Consider the following 20620-nt stretch of genomic DNA (forward strand, 5'->3'; position numbering starts at 1 on the left):
CAATACAGTGGGTGGTGGTGGGGGGGGCCTCTGGTTATTTTTAGAATGGGTCCAAATACCTGGTGCAAAGCAGCAGGTTTCATTCCCAAACATGCTCTTTAAAAAGAAGAAGCAAGCAGCAGGATCAACCCATTTTCTTTTGCCCTGAGCAAATTCTATTTCCTTTCCTTTTCCAGTATTTGCATCTCAAGCACCTTAGTTTTGTCATAAGATTTAGGTGTTACTGAATACATCTATATTTAAGAAGGCTTTCTTAATATAAGTTACACAGTCACTTATAGAACATTTTTATATCTGTAGAAATCCTTTTGTTGTTTTTGGAATTTGTAAAGATGGTTTTATTGTTTTTAGAGTTTGCTGAAATAATGTTGCTATGTTTTATCCTGTTTTTATCCTGTACAAGACTTTGATGGCTTAATGCTATGAAGTGGTGCATAAATCTGTTAAATAAATAAAAATGAAGTATTTAACCGATTAGCATCTCTTATTCCAGACTACAAATTTCCACACATGCAGCGAAGTTTCATGCATTACTAGAAGATGTGCTTCTGCTTTCCCGCTAACTGCTTCAACAACATAAAAAATGGGGTTCAAGGATTTCATTCATGATGGGGCAAGTGAGCCTGGGGAGAGGCTTCCAAATCTTACTACAAACAAGACTGAGGACTGCTCATTTCTCACATTACCACAGAGATTGGGAAAACAGAAGGACGACACTCATTCTTTTGCTTTCTCCATGTCTGTGTAATGCATGGGGAGGAAGTGGGGAGGGGCAACATACTGCTCCTGTAAGAAGAACACCCTGCTTGCATCCAACATGTGACTTAACCTCTGACAGGCAATGAGACATGAGGCTGACTTGTGCAAGACAAGTCCCTCATTAAAATTGACTTACGTGTAATCACTTGAACCTCAAGAGAACAAGTGCTGCTTCCAATGACATTAGAAGCCACACACTGGTAACGTCCTGATGACACAGTGCTAATATTGCGCAGAATGACTGTACCCTGAACTTGGTCTAGATGGGAAGGAAGGAAAAAACATAAATTCAATTAGAGACGTGGTATGTGGGGGGTGGAGAGAAAGACAGCCATTTCAATGCAGCCTTGAAAAGGCAAATCCAGTAAATCGTAAATTCTATGCAAGACTCTTAAGAGATAAATTAGAAAATAACCTTTAGATGAAAGCATCAGAAACAGACAAGATTAGGGTTTAAGGAGCTTACAGTGGACATTTTCTTCTTAAAGATTATTTTTTTATGTATGTGAAAGCTGAGGATAAGAGAATAAGGCAAGATAACTAGCAAGGGCCATCAACAAGCTAACACTTGTTCTTACAAGGAACTCAAATGCAGTTGTCAACTACTCAGCTTTTTATCATTCCAGAAGGAAAAAAAAACATTTTCAGATTCTTAATCAAGAACCATATCTGATTTTGAGGTCCAAACAAAGTGTAAAACAGTGGGCTGATTTGGGTGTAGTGCTAGAGCATAGTTCAGTACAACGATCCTGGGTGAGTCTCAGGCTTGACAATCAGCCCTCCCTTCTGATGTGACCACAAGGAGTTTGAAAACTTTTGCTTCTGCTTTAGATTAGTAGTAGATAGGTAGCCGTGTTGGTCTGCCATAGTCAAAATAAAAAAATTCCTTCCAGTAGCACCTTAAAGACCAACTAAGTTAGTTCTTGGTATGAGCTTTCGTGTGCATGCACGAAAGAAGTGTGCATGCACACGAAAGCTCATACCAAGAACTAACTTAGTTGGTCTTTAAGGTGCTACTGGAAGGAATTTTTTTATTTTGGCTTTAGATTAGCTACAACTTGCCATGTTATCTAAACGAAACAAACAAACAAACTGTGGTTAATTTTAAATATGGTTTCTAGAAACAAACCAACTTCAAATCATAGTTTAAGAAGTTGGCTTGTTTCTGCAAACTATACTTAAAATTAACTGCAGTTCAGGGTTCTGATGAAACAACTGAGCTGTGGCTAATCTGAAATGGAAGTGGAAGTTTATGACCATACTAGAAGAGAAGAGGTGGAGGTTGTGTGGAATCCTGAGGCTCACTGTGACTCATCCTTATAACATTATACCATGCCTTAGTACTTTAGTGTTATGTGTGAGCTGGACCAGTGAAACATTACATAAATCAATTAAAAACATGAAAACAATGTAACAAAATAATATGAAACATATCGGCTAAAAGGGGTTGTGTATGTGTGATTGTGGCCACTTTTACCCCCACCCCATCACTCCTTTTGACATTTTTTCAGGGTGTGTTTGCACAAAAAGGATGGAAGTTTTTACTCACTCTGAGTGATGTGAGGAAACACACTGCCCTCACTTTGAATTGGTTTTGTGATAACATCTTGTGACCCCATGTTCTTCTGATATTATCACCATAGCTACATGAAGCCTGATTGTCTGGGATAACTATTCCCAGAAAGAAATAAAATCTACACCAGGACCTATTGACACAGGCAGTGAACAGCAGAAAACAGGCATGAGCACAGCTAAATATTTGAGGAAATATATCTGGAGGCTCATGAATGCTCACCTTTTGCAACAAAAATATTTACCTATGAGCATTCAGCACAGCCCTAGGATATAACCCTAAGATATAATGAGTTGGCAAACAGTAATGCAGGTGGCATTGGGGCAACACAATATACCAATTAAATGATTGCTTTACTATATGATTTTTTCAATATAAGATAATATTTCAGCACACCACCAAAGTGCACAATCAATACATGGTTGTTTGTGCATCATCCCATGGCTGCTTCACCCACATGCTCACACACTTTGCAAACCACTTTTTTTTTTAGCATCTGTGAACTAGCCTTCACTCACAGACTGGAGTGGAACCATCAGCAGAGGTGAATATTGGGCTGGCTCGTTAATTCAAATCCCTGATAGACATGAAGCATGCATCTCTAAAGTAAGGGTGGTTGAGCTGCAGCACAGTTCTGTAAGCCAACTATTATGGCACAGCATCAGACCTGCACTCAGGCCTGCCTCTTCTGCACTGCACTCCCAGGCTCAACAGGGTAGAGACAAGACTGCACAACAATAACGGGAGTTGTGCAGACTGGTGTACCCTACAGTGGCACTGCCTCATGCTCTGGAGTGGATTTATGGCATGTTGGGCAGAAAGGTTGACCACCCCTGCTCTAAGGTATGTGTGCTTTTTTAATACTGTGATTAGAATTTCCACTAGAGGGCACCCAGTACTCTAAAGGCTCGGTTGCTTTCGTTATTTTGGACAGAGTATTTTCTCCCTATTCCTTATTTTTAGTGAGTTTCTGCACTTATCACAGCAACATTATCACTCCCCTCCCCACTGTGACCTTCTTAGATCTGGTGTTTCCTGCCCTGAAACCCAGGTAGTCCGTCAGCAGTTTGGGATAGACCACATAAAGTTGTGACCTTAGTGCCAGCAGAACAAGCGAAGGGAAAATTAGACCAACTCTCTTGGAAAATGCAGTTGTAGGGTGGGGGGATGCAATGATCACCTTGTGTGGCTGTCGGGGGCAGCTTGGGGGCACTGTCCAGTCTTTCCCAGTAATAGGTTGGCCGAGGGATGCCTTCTTCTGAACTGCACGTCAGCGTGATGTCACTGCCAATGTTCAAAGAGCCCTGAATTCTGCAGACTGGGGCAGATGGAGGAACTGCAGGGAGAAAAGATTGCAGAGCAACAGTTAGGTCAGGAGCTGCGTTCAACAGAAAAGTGTGACCAGTAAGGACTCTAGGCCCTGGAGGAGGAGGAGTGGGAGAGAAATTCAATTCAGTTCACAACTGAAGGTGAACTTACAGATTTTGCATTTTCCAAAAAAAAAAAAATCCTTCAAAATTTGCAACTGTATGACTTTTGTAATGTGGTTCCCCAGCCAAGTAATGTGTACAAAAATGAAGAGTGCATATACATGCATATTTTAGGGTAAATCACATACAAAAATCCATTGTATTAGGAAATGTGTATATTATGCAAAAGTGCATAAAAATGTTTATGGTAGGATGACTTTGCACACAAACGCTAATTTTCATGAGGACTTTATTGGGGGGGGGGGAGTTCAAACTGATAGAGAAATGAACTTAAGGATTGGAATAATGGAGTATGGGTAGATTTGATTTGATTTTTTTTAAAAAGAGAGAGAACAAAAAGACAGGCTGAGAAAACAAAAGATACAGATGGCTTAAGACTAATAGGGGAAGCAACAGGCGAGGTCACCTGCTAAGGCTTTTGTAGCTAGTGAGCCAGCTCAGTCATAACTGCTGACTTAATTGTGGCCATTTTCGATTAGTGTCCTCTACGGGGAAGAACAACATCTGCAGCTCCCCACCAGCTTATACAATAAAGATATCATTAAAACTTTTTGCTTTAAGCCAATTCTGGTAGCAGAATGAAGATGGGAGGTTTCATGTTATTCCTTTTGCAAAAAGATAACACAACTGTTGGGAAAAATAAGATACGATAACTTTGGAAATACCAAGTAATTTTTTCAATTAAATATTAGGGACATGATAAAAGTGAACCAGACACATCCATTCCCTCATTTCTCCCACTGCTGTCAGTACTTAAACTGGAATGAGCATGTTTTGCTCAACTGCATACACTAAGGAATATTGTGGAAATGGTCAGTGAGCCTCTCCTCCTGTGGTGTCAAGTAGTAGTAGTAGTAGTAGTAGTAGTAATATCATAAACACTTCAAAATATTGGGGGGAAAGTTGATAAATAGTAGAACTGATCTGAATGTTTGGTGGATTCCAGGATGCTGTTTTTGAAAGGATTAAGAAGAGAAATCCTTTCTGTAGGTTGGGGCCTAAAGTAATACAGTAATGAAAGGTAGTGGTCTGAAGGCTGCTAGCTTACCTTTAAGGAAGTTTAAAAAAAAAATTCTGAAAGAGACATAAAATCTACCACCTCATATTATTTTACATTTATGAAGTATACACCATAAGTCAAATTACTTTCTTCCTCCTCTATCAATGGCACTGAATTCCCCCTTCAATTGGAAACAAAGGTTTAATGAAGGGAGTACCCCACCCGTATAAATTGTCTGTTTATGTGAGGGAAGTAAAAGTTGACTGAGGCAAAAATTAAAATAAAATAAAAATCCCTAAGGCCCCAGGGACATTTTAGCCCCACTCACTTGACTCTTCTTGGTTGGCCAGGAATCAATTCAGCCCATGGACTGAAAGGCCCTACTCTACTTCATTGGGTTTACAGCCTGGTAAATTGGCCTCCAAGAGTCCCATGTAGGATGAATCACCAGTCAGCAGACCCAAGGACCCATCTGAGCACACCAGGCTCTCTAAAATCTGAGGCTCAGAGCCCAATTCTCAGTCTGTGCTACTTGTCTGAAATGTGAGGTCTCTGACCAACTCCTTCTCCTCTTTCTCCTCATTGCTGTCTTGAACCACGGCCCCTGTCTAACTTTATTTTTGGCCTGCCTCTTAACTCCACAGACCCTGATCTGCCTTCCCTGGAATTCAACCTCAGGTTTGGATCTTTGTGCACGTCACTCACAGCAGACCCCTGTTAAGTGATGTCAGGAGCAGAAGCTTAGATCTAGAGAGCCAAGGTTTGCTTTGTCCCCATGCTAATTACGCTTCTTTCCCTAAAGGTCACAATGACACAAAATAGAAATGTCTGCCAGCTGCACCTTCTCCTGTCACCATGTACTACAATGGGAAAAGCCACTTGAGGTGAAATTCTCCTCTGCAAGAATACATCCAGCGCTTTCTGATACTTGTTACAGTATGTGAACGAGAGGGCAAGCTCCCTTGTTTCGTTTTTAGGCTTACACCCCTGAAGGTCTAATATTCCACCATCTGAAAGTAGTTTTGAACTCACAGAGCCCAACATTTTGTCCCACCTGTGCCATTATGTGGCAGACTAGCTATTTCAAATTTCGAGGAAAACCAGCCTCCTGTCTCAGGCTTTTCATGGTTATCAGTGGTCTGGACTAGAGCAAAGCACATACCCAAGACGTTGAGCCCAATGACTCCAATATTCCGGCCACCTCGGTCTGGTAGATTGTTGACCAAACACTGGTAAGTCCCAGTGTCTGACAGCTGGGTGTTGTTGATGAAGATGGAGGCACTGGTGGTTGGCATCGTCATTGCAAACCCCACTCGCCCATAAAACTGGGGTGCACCATCAAAAATCTGACCCCCCTGGTAAATAATAACCTGAAAAACAAAGATATGACACTTCTCCTTAACAAAGCAATGGTTAAAAGAGGACTTGTTCACTCATTATACAGAGGCTTCAGTGCCCTATGGTTTTAGTGCAATTAAAATACAACAATTGTGTTCTGAGGGTAAGATAAGCCATATGGAGCTCCTGGGTACTTACTACGCACTGCTTCTACTTTTGCTACCATGGAGAAGTATTTGCACAATAGATTTAAAAGATATAGGGGAAACTAAAATGAAGTGTTCCCCTAAAGGGAAGAGTCAAGCCTAGTCAATTTTATATGTCTTTCTATTTAGAAGGAGGACACAAAAAAGCCTTATAAGCAGGGAGGGAGTTTGCCTATCTCCCTCCTCTGCATTTTGGAGTTCTGGAATACATGGTCTCATTTCCAGAGTGGAACCGATGCATTAGGAACCCTTCTCTGTTACTATTTTATATTTGCAAATTTTGTACTGAGTATTGAACATGGTCTGTTCTTTCACATTCACCCACCCACACATAAAAACGATGTGCAGAATGCATTAGGGGGAAATAAAGCGGCTTTTATGCATTTGCATCAAGATTCATTTTTGGGTGCTGTTTTACTGTTTTGCATGTGTTATTTTACGTTTTGGTAAATCAGCACAAGAAAAAGCAGCAGTATTTACCAACGCGCGTGTGTGTGTGTCTGTGTGTGTCTGTGTGTTTCAATTCAAATGTATACGTATTGATTGCTTTGGTTGCCCTGTATGATGACCTCTGTTGAAAGAGAGAGCAGGGGAATGTGTCCCCGTTAATTCTTCTTGACCTCTCAGCAGCTTTCGATATCATCAACCATTGTATCCTTCTGAAGCAGCTGCCGAACTAGGGGTGGGTGGCACCGCTTTGGGGTGGTTCCAGTCCTACTTGGATGGTCATTCCTTGAGGGTGTTGCTTGGGGACTGCTTTTCAGGCCTGTGGAACCTTCAATGTGGGGTTCCACAGGGCTCAATCCTATCCCCCATGTTGTTCAACATCTACAGGAAACCGCTGGGTGGGGTTATCTGGAGGTTTGGAGTACGTTGTCAGCAGTATGCTGATGACACTCAGCTCTAGTTCTCCTTTACATCTGCAGCTGAGGCAGTGGAAGTGCTGGACCAGCGTCTTGCCTCAGTAATGGACTGGATGAGAGCCAACAAACTGAAACTCAATCCAGGTAAGACTGAGGCACTGCTAGTGGGTGGGAGAACACCTGCTCTTAATGGGGTTACACTTCCTCTGAAGGTTCCAGTTACAGATAGGTAGCCGTGTTGGTCTGCCATAGTCAAAAAAATAAATAAAATTCCTTCCAGTAGCACCTTAAAGACCAACTAAGTTAGTTCTTGGTATGAGCTTTCGTGTGCATGCACACTTCTGTGTATCTGAAGAAGTGTGCATGCACACGAAAGCTCATACCAAGAACTAACTTAGTTGGTCTTTAAGGTGCTACTGGAAGGAATTTTATTTATTTATTTTTTCCTCTGAAGGAGCAGATTTGTAGCTTGGGGGCACTCCAGGAAACTTGAGGCTCAGGTGGCCTCAGTGGCCCGGAGAGCCTTCCACCAGCTTTGGCTGGTGGCCCAACTACATCCCTATCTAGACAGGGATAGCCTAACTACTGTTGTCTATACTCTGGTAACCTCAAGGTTAGATTACTGCGATGCGTTATGCATAGGGCTGCCTCTGAAGACAGTCCGGAAACCTCAGCTAGTGCAGAATTCAGCAGCCACGTTGCTCACATGAGCGAGACGGTTTGAGTATATTACACTGATCCTGGTCCAACTGCACTGGCTACCAATTAGATTCCGGGCCCAAATCCAAGTGCTAGTTTTGACCTATAAAGCCTTAAACAGCTCAGGACCACAATACTTCAAGGACTGTCTCTTTCCATATGAACCTACCCAGACCTTGAGATCATCTTCTGAGGCCCTTCATCGTGTGCCTCCTCCTCGAGAGGTCTGGAGGGTGGCAACACGAGAACGGGTTTTCACTGCAGTAGCTCTCCCTCTGCAGAATGCTCTCCCCAGGGAAGTTTGTCTGGCGCCTTCATTATACACCTTTAGGCACCAGGCAAAAACGTTCCTTTTTAACTGGGTCTCTGGTTGATTTTATTGACAACCTATGCCTTTCTAAAATGTGGGGGGTTTTTTTGGGGGGGGGACTTATTTTGTTGTTGTTGCTATTTTGATTATGTATTTTGTAGTTTTATATTTTGATTTTATTCTGTGAAGCATCCTGAGACCTCTGGGTATAGGGCGGTATATAAATTCAATAATAATAATAATAATAATAATAATAATAATAATAATAATAATAATAATTCACTATGACAATGTATTCCAATAACAAGCATAAGCCTGAGTTTGCATTCATTTTAAAAAATGAATCAAAATGAAACAAATTGTCTATAAAATAGGGACCCTTTGTCCCACCTATCTGAAATCTGACAAGTCTGATGTAATCAAAAAAGATGCACAGGCATAGACTAACTGTTCCCTCGATCCTCCCCCTCCCCCAGAAACCTTTCTATGACCTGTATAGGCTGTTCCAGCAGAATTCAATGCAAATAAATGAGAAAAACCTAGATTTTCATTTGAATTTCATTTTATTTCCTACCAGTAGACTGTAGGCTGTTATTGGAAAGTATCAAAGTTAAAGGAAGTAGAAAATTAGCTGGGCGTCCCATCAAAAGCAAATAGGAATAAGGAAAATGAATAAACAAGTTCCAAATCAGCCATGAAAGAGAATGAAAAGTAAATAAATGCATAATTAAAAAAAGAGAATGCAGTAACTAAATTATTCCACCACCAACCCTCTGCATGCCTTTCTCCAGATTTAGGCCCTTTCACCAATCATTCCTGTACTATATCTGATTATCTGAATATTACATCAAGTGAGTTATAAGTCACTGCTCCTGCTCTTACTTCTTAGCAACACCCAGTGGCATCACAAGGCTCAAATCAGAAGTTCCTCATACAGAAATTCCTCTGTCTGCTGCACTCCTACACCCTAGTGTATGGGTAGCCAATGCTGTAGTCTCCAGAATTTCCTGGACTCCAACTCCCATTACATCTGACCATTGGCCATGCTGGATGTGGCTGAACACAGAGAAGATATCCGAAACACCAACAGTCAATGTGTGGGTCTCAGAAACATATGCTACAGAAACTCCCCAGACACACTTGTTGCCTGTCCATTCACACATTACAGCCAAAAAAGGTCATTTGGAGCTATAGTCTGGCTGCTTCCCACATTTTCAGAACGTAATTGGGGGAAACCAGCACAACCGACGCAGCCCTAGATTGTAAACTGAAGTGCAAGTCTTCTGTTATTTGCATTGATTTATAAGCCATCCTATGAGCCTATGGGGGGGGTTGGCCAACTAGTTCTGTGTTTCCACCAAGAGTTTGGTACCTGTTCAGGTTGGTTGGCATTGGAGAGTGGCGTGACCATCCAAATGACGTTAAGGTTATTAAGCGCAGCACTGGTGGTAAAAGTACAGGGCAGGACCGCCGTCTGGCCCCGAGCAACTTCAACACTCCTTGTGTTCATGAACACTTCCAGGGGACTCACTAGACCTGTAAAGAAAGAGGCACCAAGGTGACATGATGCATTTATCCAGGAGACCATTTTTCAACCTTTGCCTGCAATGACATACATACTTAGTAGGTGCACAAATGCGAGAGTAAGCTTCCCATCTTCCCTGCTGTGACCCTCACTTCCTCTCCTGTTTTCCATCCCCTCCTCTTCCCTTCCCTCCCCGCAACAAGGCCACTGCTTTGGCCCACTTTCCAAGACTTTCCACTGCCTGGAGCAATCCAGGACAGTCTGTGGCGCCTCTCTGGCTCTTGGTGCACAGGATGCAGGAGGCATACAAAAGACAAATATTCGTATTGCTAAGCTAAATAGCACCTGCAGGGCTACAGATGGGGATGGCGCACACAACAACTGCTTCTGACAGGTAAACGTAGGAAAGGTGGCAAGGGAGTATGGAGGAGGAACGTATGCTGAGTTTGCATCTGCTTTTGTTGGGACAGGCTGGTTCTGAGGCACAAATGAATGCAGCACCATAGAAGTGTACAAAGCAAAAGCAAAATGAAAAAAGGAACTGCTCTCAACAAGCTCCTTGTTCTAGCCATGCCTTCCACCGCCGCCACCATTTGTTATTTCCAGAGTCTTTAACTAGTGCTGAGCACTTTACAAGCTTTATAATAATTCACAACCGTTCTTGCCCACAGGCTTACAATCCACTACATTTATTTACACCCCACAACCTATTTGCATTCAGAAATATATTTATCTTAGGGAAGGGCCTTTTTGGTAGTGACACCTGCCCTGTGAAACACCTTCCCATCAGATGTCAAACAGATAAACAACTACACAACTTTCCAAAGACCTTTGAAGGCAGTCTTGTATCAGGAAGTTTTTTATGTTTGATGTTTTGCTGTTGTTGTTTTTTCAAACAAACAATTTTTATTAAACTTTTGATTTACAAAAGTACATGCCTTGTCTTTTTTCAGGTTGTAGAATCTTTTTTTACATTTGAAGTGAGTCATTAGTTTTGTATACAGAATGAAATTGGGGAAGAAGAAGGAGGAAGCTGGGGTGGTGGCAATATTTACACTTGGTATATATGTGGGATTTTTATTCTCTTTCTGTTCATTTATTATATTTCCTTTGAAGTGTTTTTATTATGTTGGAAGTCGGTCAGTGTGGCTGGGGCAACCCAGTCAGATGGGTGGGATATTATTATTATTATTATTATTATTATTATTATTATTATTATTATTCATCATTGTAGCTCAGTGGTAGAACATCTGCTTTGCATACAGGTTCAGTCTCAGGCACCCCAGGTAGAACGGATAATGCATCCAGTCTGAAGCCTTGAACAGCCACGGACAGTCAGTGTAAATATTGCTGAGCTAGATGATCAACTGCAGGACTCCATACAGGCCAAATTCCTATGCTCATATCTTCTGAATCATAACAGCAGAATTCCCACTAAAAGAACCTTAAATACCTGAGGCCCAAACCAGATGAGACATCAATACCATGCAATTAGCAATAGCTTTTTAAAAAGTAAACTGAAGACATGAATGGCCTCATCCATAATGGGACGATGAGGCAGGGGTGTGTGTCAAAGGGTTAAACCTCCCCTCCCCTCCCCTGCCAGGGTCCCAATCCAGATTAGCTCCTGTTCCTGCACCTGTAATTTATTCAAAAGCTAACCACACAATCACTGTGTGATTAACATCTCATCTAGTTTGACCTCAAGTTTACTGATTCTCCAGCCAAGGTGTAATCACCAGCTATTTGCATAAATGTGATTAAATGGCAAACTAGGAGTGAGCAAACTTCTTTCCCATTCAGAATGAGTTGAGACGCGTTGGATTATTTATCTGGACTTCTAGGTGAAATCTGAATAGTTTTAGATAGTCAAAACCACCCCCTTGCACTTATAGGTACAGTGGAACCTGGGGTTACAGATGCTTCAGGTTACAAACACTTCAGGTTACAGACTCTGCTAACCCAGAAATAGTACCTCGGGTTAAGAACTTTGCTTCAGGATGAGAACAGAAATCGCACAGCAGCGGCACAGCGGCAGCGGGAGGCCCCATTAGCTAAAGTGGTGCTTCGGGTTAAGAACAGTTTCAGGTTAAGAACGGACCTCCAGAACGAATAAAGTTCTTAACCCGAGGTACCACTGTACATTTTCCTCAGCTCTAAGTATTAGTGCATACCAATAACATTGTCAGGACACTCCAGTGCCTTGAAGGCTTTGTAATGGCAGCCATCTGAACAGTGTAGATCAGCCTTTCCTCACACATGTATACAACTTAATCTGTGCAGACTTCAGACTCTGCAAAAGCCCTTAATCCATCTGTGCATGTTTGGAAGAATTATTGGAACCATACTCTCCATGCCAGGCCCCAAGTAATCCTAAATAATCATTTATGTTCAAGAGTGTTCAGGTCCTCTGTGAGTACTGACATAGATCAGGCCCTCCCAGTTGGCCCTGTGGGTCATGCTTTGGGGACAGATAGATTTACACTGGATAGGCCACAGCCTTTGCCATACCTTCTAAATTCTGATACCCAGAGGCCTCTGGAGTGGTTCATCCTACAAGGCTACTAAGAACTGTGGGATACTGTAGAGCTGGTCAGCCAAACTGCAGATTCTAATACAAGCCAATCCCACCCTTGACCCCAAATACCAAAATCTGCCGCCTGCAGCTTCATACTTCACTGTTTTCTTACACAGCTTTCTTTTCTGCTTCTGTAAAAAAGGGGTATAAATGGCAAAATAGACACACAAGTTTATCCTGTGTGTATATACCTTATTGATTTATTTCCTCACTTACAGTTATAAATGAACCTTTCATCCTATCGATCCTAGGGCAAGCAACAATAAAATGCATATCTGAACCAAGTAGGCCAGTGCCACATGAAAACATTTTAAAATACTTATCAACACTTACACATCAACTCTAAAAATACATATACACACACAACATTGATGTGAAGTTGTCCTTAAAGGGCCAGCAATGTCCATGTTACATGGATGTAGCCGGAACTCATGTACAGTATTTATGTAACAAATACATGTTGTAACTCCAGCAAAAGATCCTAAACCTTTCAGCAGTGCGTACATGTAAATACATGAATGCTGGCTGCACACATGAATCCAGGTACACATTTGTAACATCCAGTTAACCCACACAAGCAGTAGACTAGGCCACAGCTCATGGAAACATCTCTGGCATAACTATGACCCACAGAAGTGAATGAGGATCCCATTCAGTGCAATGAGGTTGTGCAGAAGTGCCCGGCAGTCAGTATCTTGGTAAGTGAAACTGCCCACATACAGCAGCCACCTTCCTAACCAAATCGCTTAATTAGCCGGTGCATCTCCACTTCCAAAGTTCAGTCTTGGAAACATACCAGCATGCTGCATACACGCTCAGAAGAACTCTACTCACTTACATTAGCACCAAGGGAGCAATCTTGCTACGAGTAAGGGGACTAAGCTGCTAACAGCCTGACCAGAGTGGAATCCTTTTTCGTTTGTTTTGTTTTTTGAGGCTCTCTGCAACGCTTTACATTCCAGCCCTGAAGCATCAGGCAGCAAAGTTAATAATAAATGTTGCAATTCCGTTTCTCCTTTGTGTAGGAGAAATGTCTGGCAGATCATTGCTTTGGCTGGGAAACATTTTTTAAAGCCAGCAGAAGCCTTCTATTCCCAGAGCCTTCTTTAAAGACAAACACACTCACACATAGCCCATAAGAATACAATGTGGTAAGTGAACTATTCTTCAATGTCCTCCTCTCAGGGTTTTTTTTCCTCCCCCAAAAGATGTCCTGCTTTTACACGAAATGGTTTTGGCAACCGGACCAGGATACCCAGTGGCACAAAAATTATTAGGACTTAGGTCTCATCCTTACACCAAAGGCTCAGGCCAAAAAAGAAAATAAAAAAGGATTAATACAAATAACAAAGAAATATGGCCACGACTGCATGAGTGTAGTCTCTGTCTTAAGAGTCCACCACCAAAGGTATTCAGTTCCAGGCATCAATGACATTGACAGAGAAAGGACAGCCAAAGAACAAGAAGGATGTTGCCTGTGCCACAAATCCCTTCTGGCCTATGACTGAGTCAGTCTGCTACTAGGATGCCATCCGCTCAAGAAGGAGCAAAGGGAGCCCTTTCCAAGCACCAAGGAACAAAGCACCAAGGCCAGAGAAAGAGCAATGACTGTCTTTGAGTTTTTGAAGCTGAGACACCATCTCCCTGGGTTGGGTGGAGAGGAATCACTGTATTTGTTATCAGTGTACCATCTTCTATCCCAAGGTGCCAGGGCTCAGTAGGATCTCCACCAGGACAATACTAGACAGTATTAGCATTTAGGCACCCTACTTAAAACCTATCTGTTCACCCAGGCTTTCCCTGAGGTAGGTCTATCTATGATGATGTATGAAGCTAATCTACTGATTTGTAATGAATTCTGTGTTTGCTTTATGAACATAGTTTTATTGTTGATTCAATGTTGATCACTGCCATGATATTTTTTCCTCATGCTGGAAAGATCCCCCCATATATGGAAGATTCCCATACACACACACACACACACACACACACAGGGCAAGCAGGATAAACACAAACTCTACTGAATCAGGTGATGACATCACACCGTGAGACAGCTCATGAGGAAACCACAGCAAGTGATAATTAATTAATGGAAAACATTTCAAGACAGATGGATAGGAAAATGAACTTTTGCCAGAGTCTAAAATTAGTATTCATCTAGGAAAAAAAGCTTTTGGTTTATCTGCTCGTGAATGCCTGTTGGTGAATGTTTCCAAAACTTAGTTCCCAGACCTTAGCAACACCAGCCTGAACTGTCAAGATTTCTCTAACACAGAAAGGACAGCTAATGAGCAGTACAGACCTTGAAGACAATGTTAAGAAAGACTGGAGAGTGAGCAACAATACACTGTGGCATGTGCTGCTGATTCGTATGAAGCACAGAGAAAGGCAAAATAATTTTGGGGATGAAGTAAGACAGTTTCTGTGACAAAAAACCCCCAAACCTCTCAAGAACTGCCGGGTTAGGGTCTGACTTTTACTTCCTGGGCAGCTAAGAGCATTAATAATAACAAGGGCACACCCAGACCTTAGTTAGTGGCTTTGCTTCATTTAATTTTATTTGGATCCCAACCGTCTGTGCAGTTGATAGGGCATGCAAATATTTTTTGTCTCATATCACACCCAAGGAGTTTGGTAGTGCTAGGTGACAGTGACTTGCTCAGGATCATAGAGCAAGTATTTTTAAACCATGGTTAAAGTCTAAAATTCTAATCACTGCATTATACTAGTTCTTTGCATACAACCACCAGTTCATGTGTACTTTATCCACGTTGCTCAATGGGATGTTGTGCAGAGCCTCTGCCTTGCATACATCAGGTCCTGGTTTAATCTCTAAGAACAGATGAGAAAAAGACTCCTGTCCAAAATCATGGAAAACCACTGCCAGTCAGGGTAGACAATAGTGAGCTGGATGGAACAATGGTCCAATTCAATATAAGGTAGTTTCCTATGTGCCTATGGGTGGGTCTATGGCTTGTGCTCTAAGTTACATTAACTTCTGGAAGCTCATAGAATGACAGTTTCATGCCCCCTAAAACCTTCTGGAGGGAGGACCTCTAGAACAACAGAGTGCAAGGGAACAATATGGGAAGGGGTGAAGGGATTGCCTGCAAGGAAAGGGGAATCACCCCAAATGGGTCGTAAGATAAGTTAACTTAAGAAAGTTCAAAGGAAAGTTTCCCATCACTTAGGAGGGCCCCTCTAACCCTCCAGAGAGACTGTGGGGGTGCTCATAGGGGGAAGAAGAGGATTGCAAACTTTCCTTCCACAAACTTTCTTAAGTTAACTTATTTCAGGATCCAAGCCAAAGAGTTTGTGCACAAATCCTCAAAGGGGGAAAGGAAGTGGAAGCTGGCCAAAGCTGGTCATTTTCCATCAGGCTCAACAGAAAGTAGTTTTAAACAGGGCACCTTGTCAATTTCACCTCTTCCAATCAGTTCAGCTCCAGAGCCAGAAGCCAAAATAGAAGGCAGCAATCCAGTACTACACCAGTTTTCTTGGGAGGGAAAGGACTGGAGGATGCTTACCTCTCTGAGACATAACTCTGTTAGAGATAAGTGAGCAGCCTGGCGCTCGTCGTGAAAATCAATCAAGCCATTTCGGTGTTGAGTGGTGCTCTCAAGGAGCCTGACTGATATAACCCCTTGACATTTGCCATCCTTTCCCCCTTTCCCTAAGGGGGAAAAAATAAGAATTATCACTGGAGTGGGGAGGGGGCATGGATTTGCAGCCAGAAAAGGGATCCAATGGGCTTCCTCTCCTTCAGGCAAATGACTCTGGCAGCATAATTTGCCGCTGAGAATCATGTAGCCCAGACTTCTCTTTGGTTGCAAATTACCATTGCAGCATTTTTCACACGAGATCATGGAGTTTGTATTTCAAGGTGCTGCAAGAGTCACTTCCCAGAAAAAGGAGAGATACATTAGGTCTCTGCTGTTTTTTTGCCGTCTAGAGCCCTCCACTGATCTAATACGCTTTTTGTTGGAATGCAAAACTGCAGTGTCAGCTGTTAAAGCAGGTATCTAAAGGATCTCCTCCTTTGTTTACATATTGATTTAATAAAGCAAGGAAAAGCCTTAGCTAACATAAGCATCTTTAGAAGTGTGGGGCAGGGGGGTCTGACAGAAAACAAGGGCTGTTGTTATCTTTACAACTCATTGTACATGGTTACATGCCATGTAGCGCTCTAAATAAGCAGACATATGCGACAATTAATGCTCAGAGCCACTCAAGCCTGAGAGCTTCCTCCGCATTGGAGACTGCTCTACCAACAAATGTATTGGCAGCCACATCCATTACCCACAAATCTTCACTGCTCCCACCTGACACCCCTCTCTTGTAGCTGATAGCATACGTCTGGGCCAGGCAGAAACAAAGCAGAGTAACTGCCTGATTATCAAAGCCCCACTGACCCAGGTTGCTCTGAACTCAGCTGCTGTCTCTGTGAGCAACGATAAAAGCAGCACAGCCTCCCTTCTCCGACAGCAGGAAGGAGTCTCTCCATCCTTGCTTGGAGGCCGCTTCCAGAGATAACTGGAAGCCTGTCTACCTTCCTCTCAATGCCAAACTGCCCCTGACAGAGAAGAGGAGGAATTCAGAGCCTAAGACGATAAGATAAATATGCTTAAAATAGTTGTGCCCACAAGATGGGCTTCAGTGATTCTGCTTTATTAAAAGAGTTACTTTTGGCTCCATCCTCTGCCAGCTCTGGCACTGCCCACCCAGCTGGCATGTGCAGCCCCACCAGACATGTGGGGAAATGTGGCCCATGCATGCCAACAGAAAGAATCCCTGTCCTTGAGCTGATAACAGAGGTTTCCTTAACTGGAATGCACTGAAGGAAGATATTGGCACATTCTTTTGTGATGTAATGATGCTCACTAACAAAAAGTTGTCTGGATACTGTTATGTGCCTCTGGGCTTTCACTGTCAGCTCTACACAAGTATAGAGCTAGTCAATTACTAGAACAGTATCAGTTGTGGGGACAAGAACCCTTTGCAACACACCACACCTGCAAATTGCAACAGACTTTTCAAGGAGGCCCAGAAATTTGCAGAGCTGCCCTCATACCACTCATTACACAGAATGTGGAATCAAAGAATCATGTTATGGTTTGAACTCCGTGAAGCAGTAGGCAACAAAAGAGTTAAGCACCCATTCCTCATAATCCATCCTTTTCTTTTACTTTTAGCCCAACAGGCACTCTCCCAAGGTTCCCAAACTGCAACTGCATGTACACTTGCTTCTGAGTAAACTGTGCACAGGATTGGGCATCATCTTTCTATAGAAACCAAATTGCCTCCTCCTGCAATGTTCTTCTAGTTCCAATATGGTGTAGTAGTTAGAATTTAGGACAAGGACTGAAGAGATCCAAGTTTAAATCTCAATTCATCAAAGAAGGTCACTTCCTCACCTCAGGCCAGCCACTCTCTCTGAGCCTAACCTGCCTTACAAGGTTGCTGTGAGAGTAAAATGGTAGGGGGTTGGTGTGGAAAGATGTATGCTGCCTTCAATTCTTTAAAGGAAAGGCACAAGATAAATATTACAACAGCAACAGTGTTGTCTTCATCCATGGTTAAAAAGAAAAATTGTAAAAATGAAAAAGAAATGTTACCCCACAAAATATAGCAATAAAGCAAAGGGAGTAAACTGTGTAGCTATGTAAATCTGCACACTTGCCTGGTTTATTTAAAGTGCAGAATTTCAATTTTGCTGGCCGCTCTACGTTTATTTGTCAGCCTCATGTGCTCTTGCCCTTCCCCCAGCCTAAACTGTGGTTGCGTTTTAAGAGGATGATATCCAAGTTGTTTTGTACTATTAGTGAGACTATAAATATAAGAAAGTACACCGATAGGACTAAAAATAGCAACTAGAATGACATTAGCTTGCGTAAAGCTAATCAATCCCCATCAATCTCTGGGGCATGCATTAATCTCCTTCTCCTTGGTATAGCATTGCACAATTAGGTACATTATGGGAGGTTTAATGCTTTTTCTCTGATGCATCTGACACTGGCCAAGTCTAGAGACTGCTAATTTCTGAAACAGTTAGACCTTGAGGTCCCTGCATTTTCATTTGCCTGCAGAGGTATTTTGGAACAGCTGCATTAGTAAGATTCAGTGACTCTACATGCTTTGGTGCATCAAGGCTGCCAGATACGATGAGAAACCAGTTCCTAAATACACAGTAGATGCTTCCCCCTACCTATTGTACTTATTGTGATAATTCATGACACAAAAAAATCAGTCTGCAGCTCAGTGGTAGAGCATCGGCTTTGCACGCAAAAAGTTCCAGATTAAATCCAGTCATCTCCAGGAAAGTCTGGGAAGAAACCCTGCTTGAAACCCCAGAGAGCTATTTCCAGTCAGCGTAGACAATTCACTGTTCCCATGTCAGTCTTTCTAGCCCAACACAGACCATGAATGATGCACTCCATGCAGATAGGCTAAATCAGATAATAAGAAGCAAAATCACTCTTCCATATTAACATCCACAACCAAAGAGTCTGCAACAACATCATCAACATCTCCTCCACTTTGCAGATGAGCAACCTGATGCAAAGGACACCCTGTGAGCCAAGCTGAGATTTGAACCCCAGATGCCTAACTGCATTCTTCATTCACTCACCTTAATCACCACTACTACCTTCTCAGCCCAGCCCCGAAAGACAGAGTTATGGGAGAAAATGCAGAGTGTCAAGTAAAAATCAGTAACACAGAAGCACAGAGGGCAGAAACCTAATTAAAGTTCCTATTTGGGATCTGCAGGCAGCAGCAACACTGCTACTGCTCATGCCACTTACTCTCAAACCTCTCCTCCCACCCCCAATTTCTCTGTTTAAATTCATTCAGCAGAGCCAAGTCAGCAAAGATTCACTGCGTTGCGGATCGGTGCCAAGTGCAGTCAGCAGCAGCGGCAGCAGCGGCAGCAGCAGCATGCACTCCTTTGCTGACACAGCAATGCAGACCCTCTGGGGGGATGAAAACTGCCAGTATCTCTGCAGAAGGATGCATCTGCTCGCTCCCAGAATCGGAGGGTCTGTGATAGGAGCCGGGGAATCGAAACGGGTCAGGAAGGCTCTGCCAGGGGGCTTGTTCCTATTTTCTCTTTGCCGAGCCATAAAAAATACATTAATGGCCCAGCAGCCTTGTAAATGATTTATGGTCAGGAGCGTAAATTTTCTCCTCCTCCCTGAAAAAAGGTAGCATGGTGATAAACTGCCTAATAAAGGAAAACGACTCAAGGCGCAAACATAATCAATAATAGATCAGGAGGGAGTGGGGGAAGGACCCCCAAGAGGCGTTTGGAAACATAACCCATGGGGTGTGGGCAAACCGATATGGGGTTACATAGGCTGGAATCATCTTAAGGTCTGCACATGTGTGCTGGAGTGTAAATAAGGATGACAAAAATGGCAGTCGGACAGATGGGTGAAGGGAAGAATCTGCTTTAGCACTGCTATGTATAGTGCTCTGAGAGCCGACACAGAGGGAAGTATCAGTCAAACAAATACACTGTGGTCATTAAGATCTGGGATCTGAATGTTTGCTATCAGGATCCCAATGAGCCTGCAGACTGGGGAAGCAGAAAAGTACTTAGAATTTATTTTTTGTTGCTATATAAATAATCACCAGAGATAATATTAATAATAATAAATCAGTGTTGTATTCCTCAAGTAATAATCACAATAACAATAACAATATTAATAACACCCCCTTCATGCTCTTCAGAGGTTTAGAAGTATTGCTCAAGGGAAACAAATCAAAATTTGGTGCAGTGGCAGGCTGAGTCTCAGAGCCAGGCTCATGGAAGCAGTCTGTGACTTCTGCATGCAATTCATTTGCTGCAACCCCAAATGTAATTTGTGGACTATAACATTGGCACTCCTGCTCACAAGAGAGTATGACTGAGCCTTAAATTCTGATATTCCCTATGAAATTAGTATATTTGCTCCATCTGAACTAATTGTATCCACTCTGCCCTCCACTGAACTTTTGGCGTGCTCTGGTCCACGGGGTCACGAAGAGTCGGACACGACTAAATGACTAAACAACTGCCCTCCACTGAACTTTTGTTTTGTTTTGATGCTCTTTGGCTTTCTTTGGCTCTAGAAGCTGCTGATTTTTCTTGGTGCCAACTCTCTCCTTCTTAGCTCTCACTGTCCTTGCTCCCATTTGTCTCCAGCGCTCCTTTATCTAATTGGCCTCAACAATGTGATCTGGTCTGTTAGTGAACAGGTTCCTTTGGGAGGAAGGATGACATATAAATGAAATAAATA

General features: G+C 42.6%; 1 protein-coding gene across 3 annotated transcripts in view; it reads right to left on the minus strand.

Moving 5' to 3' along the window:
* IGSF11 (immunoglobulin superfamily member 11) overlaps positions 1–20620 on the minus strand; it is a 176500-nt gene that overhangs the window by 5058 nt on the left and 150822 nt on the right. For all 3 annotated transcript variants that reach the window (XM_083498950.1, XM_083498948.1, XM_083498949.1), the window contains 4 exons: positions 9611–9774; positions 5985–6192; positions 3513–3668; positions 896–1018 (listed from right to left, as the gene is read on the minus strand). In XM_083498950.1, the coding sequence (XP_083355076.1) occupies positions 896–1018; positions 3513–3668; positions 5985–6192; positions 9611–9748 (625 nt within the window). In that variant the 5' untranslated portion in view covers positions 9749–9774. The remainder of the gene's footprint in view (positions 1–895; positions 1019–3512; positions 3669–5984; positions 6193–9610; positions 9775–20620) is intronic.

Source organism: Podarcis liolepis (assembly GCF_965112155.1).
Source record: "Podarcis liolepis genome assembly, chromosome: 4".
NCBI classification, from domain to species: Eukaryota; Metazoa; Chordata; class Lepidosauria; order Squamata; family Lacertidae; genus Podarcis; species Podarcis liolepis.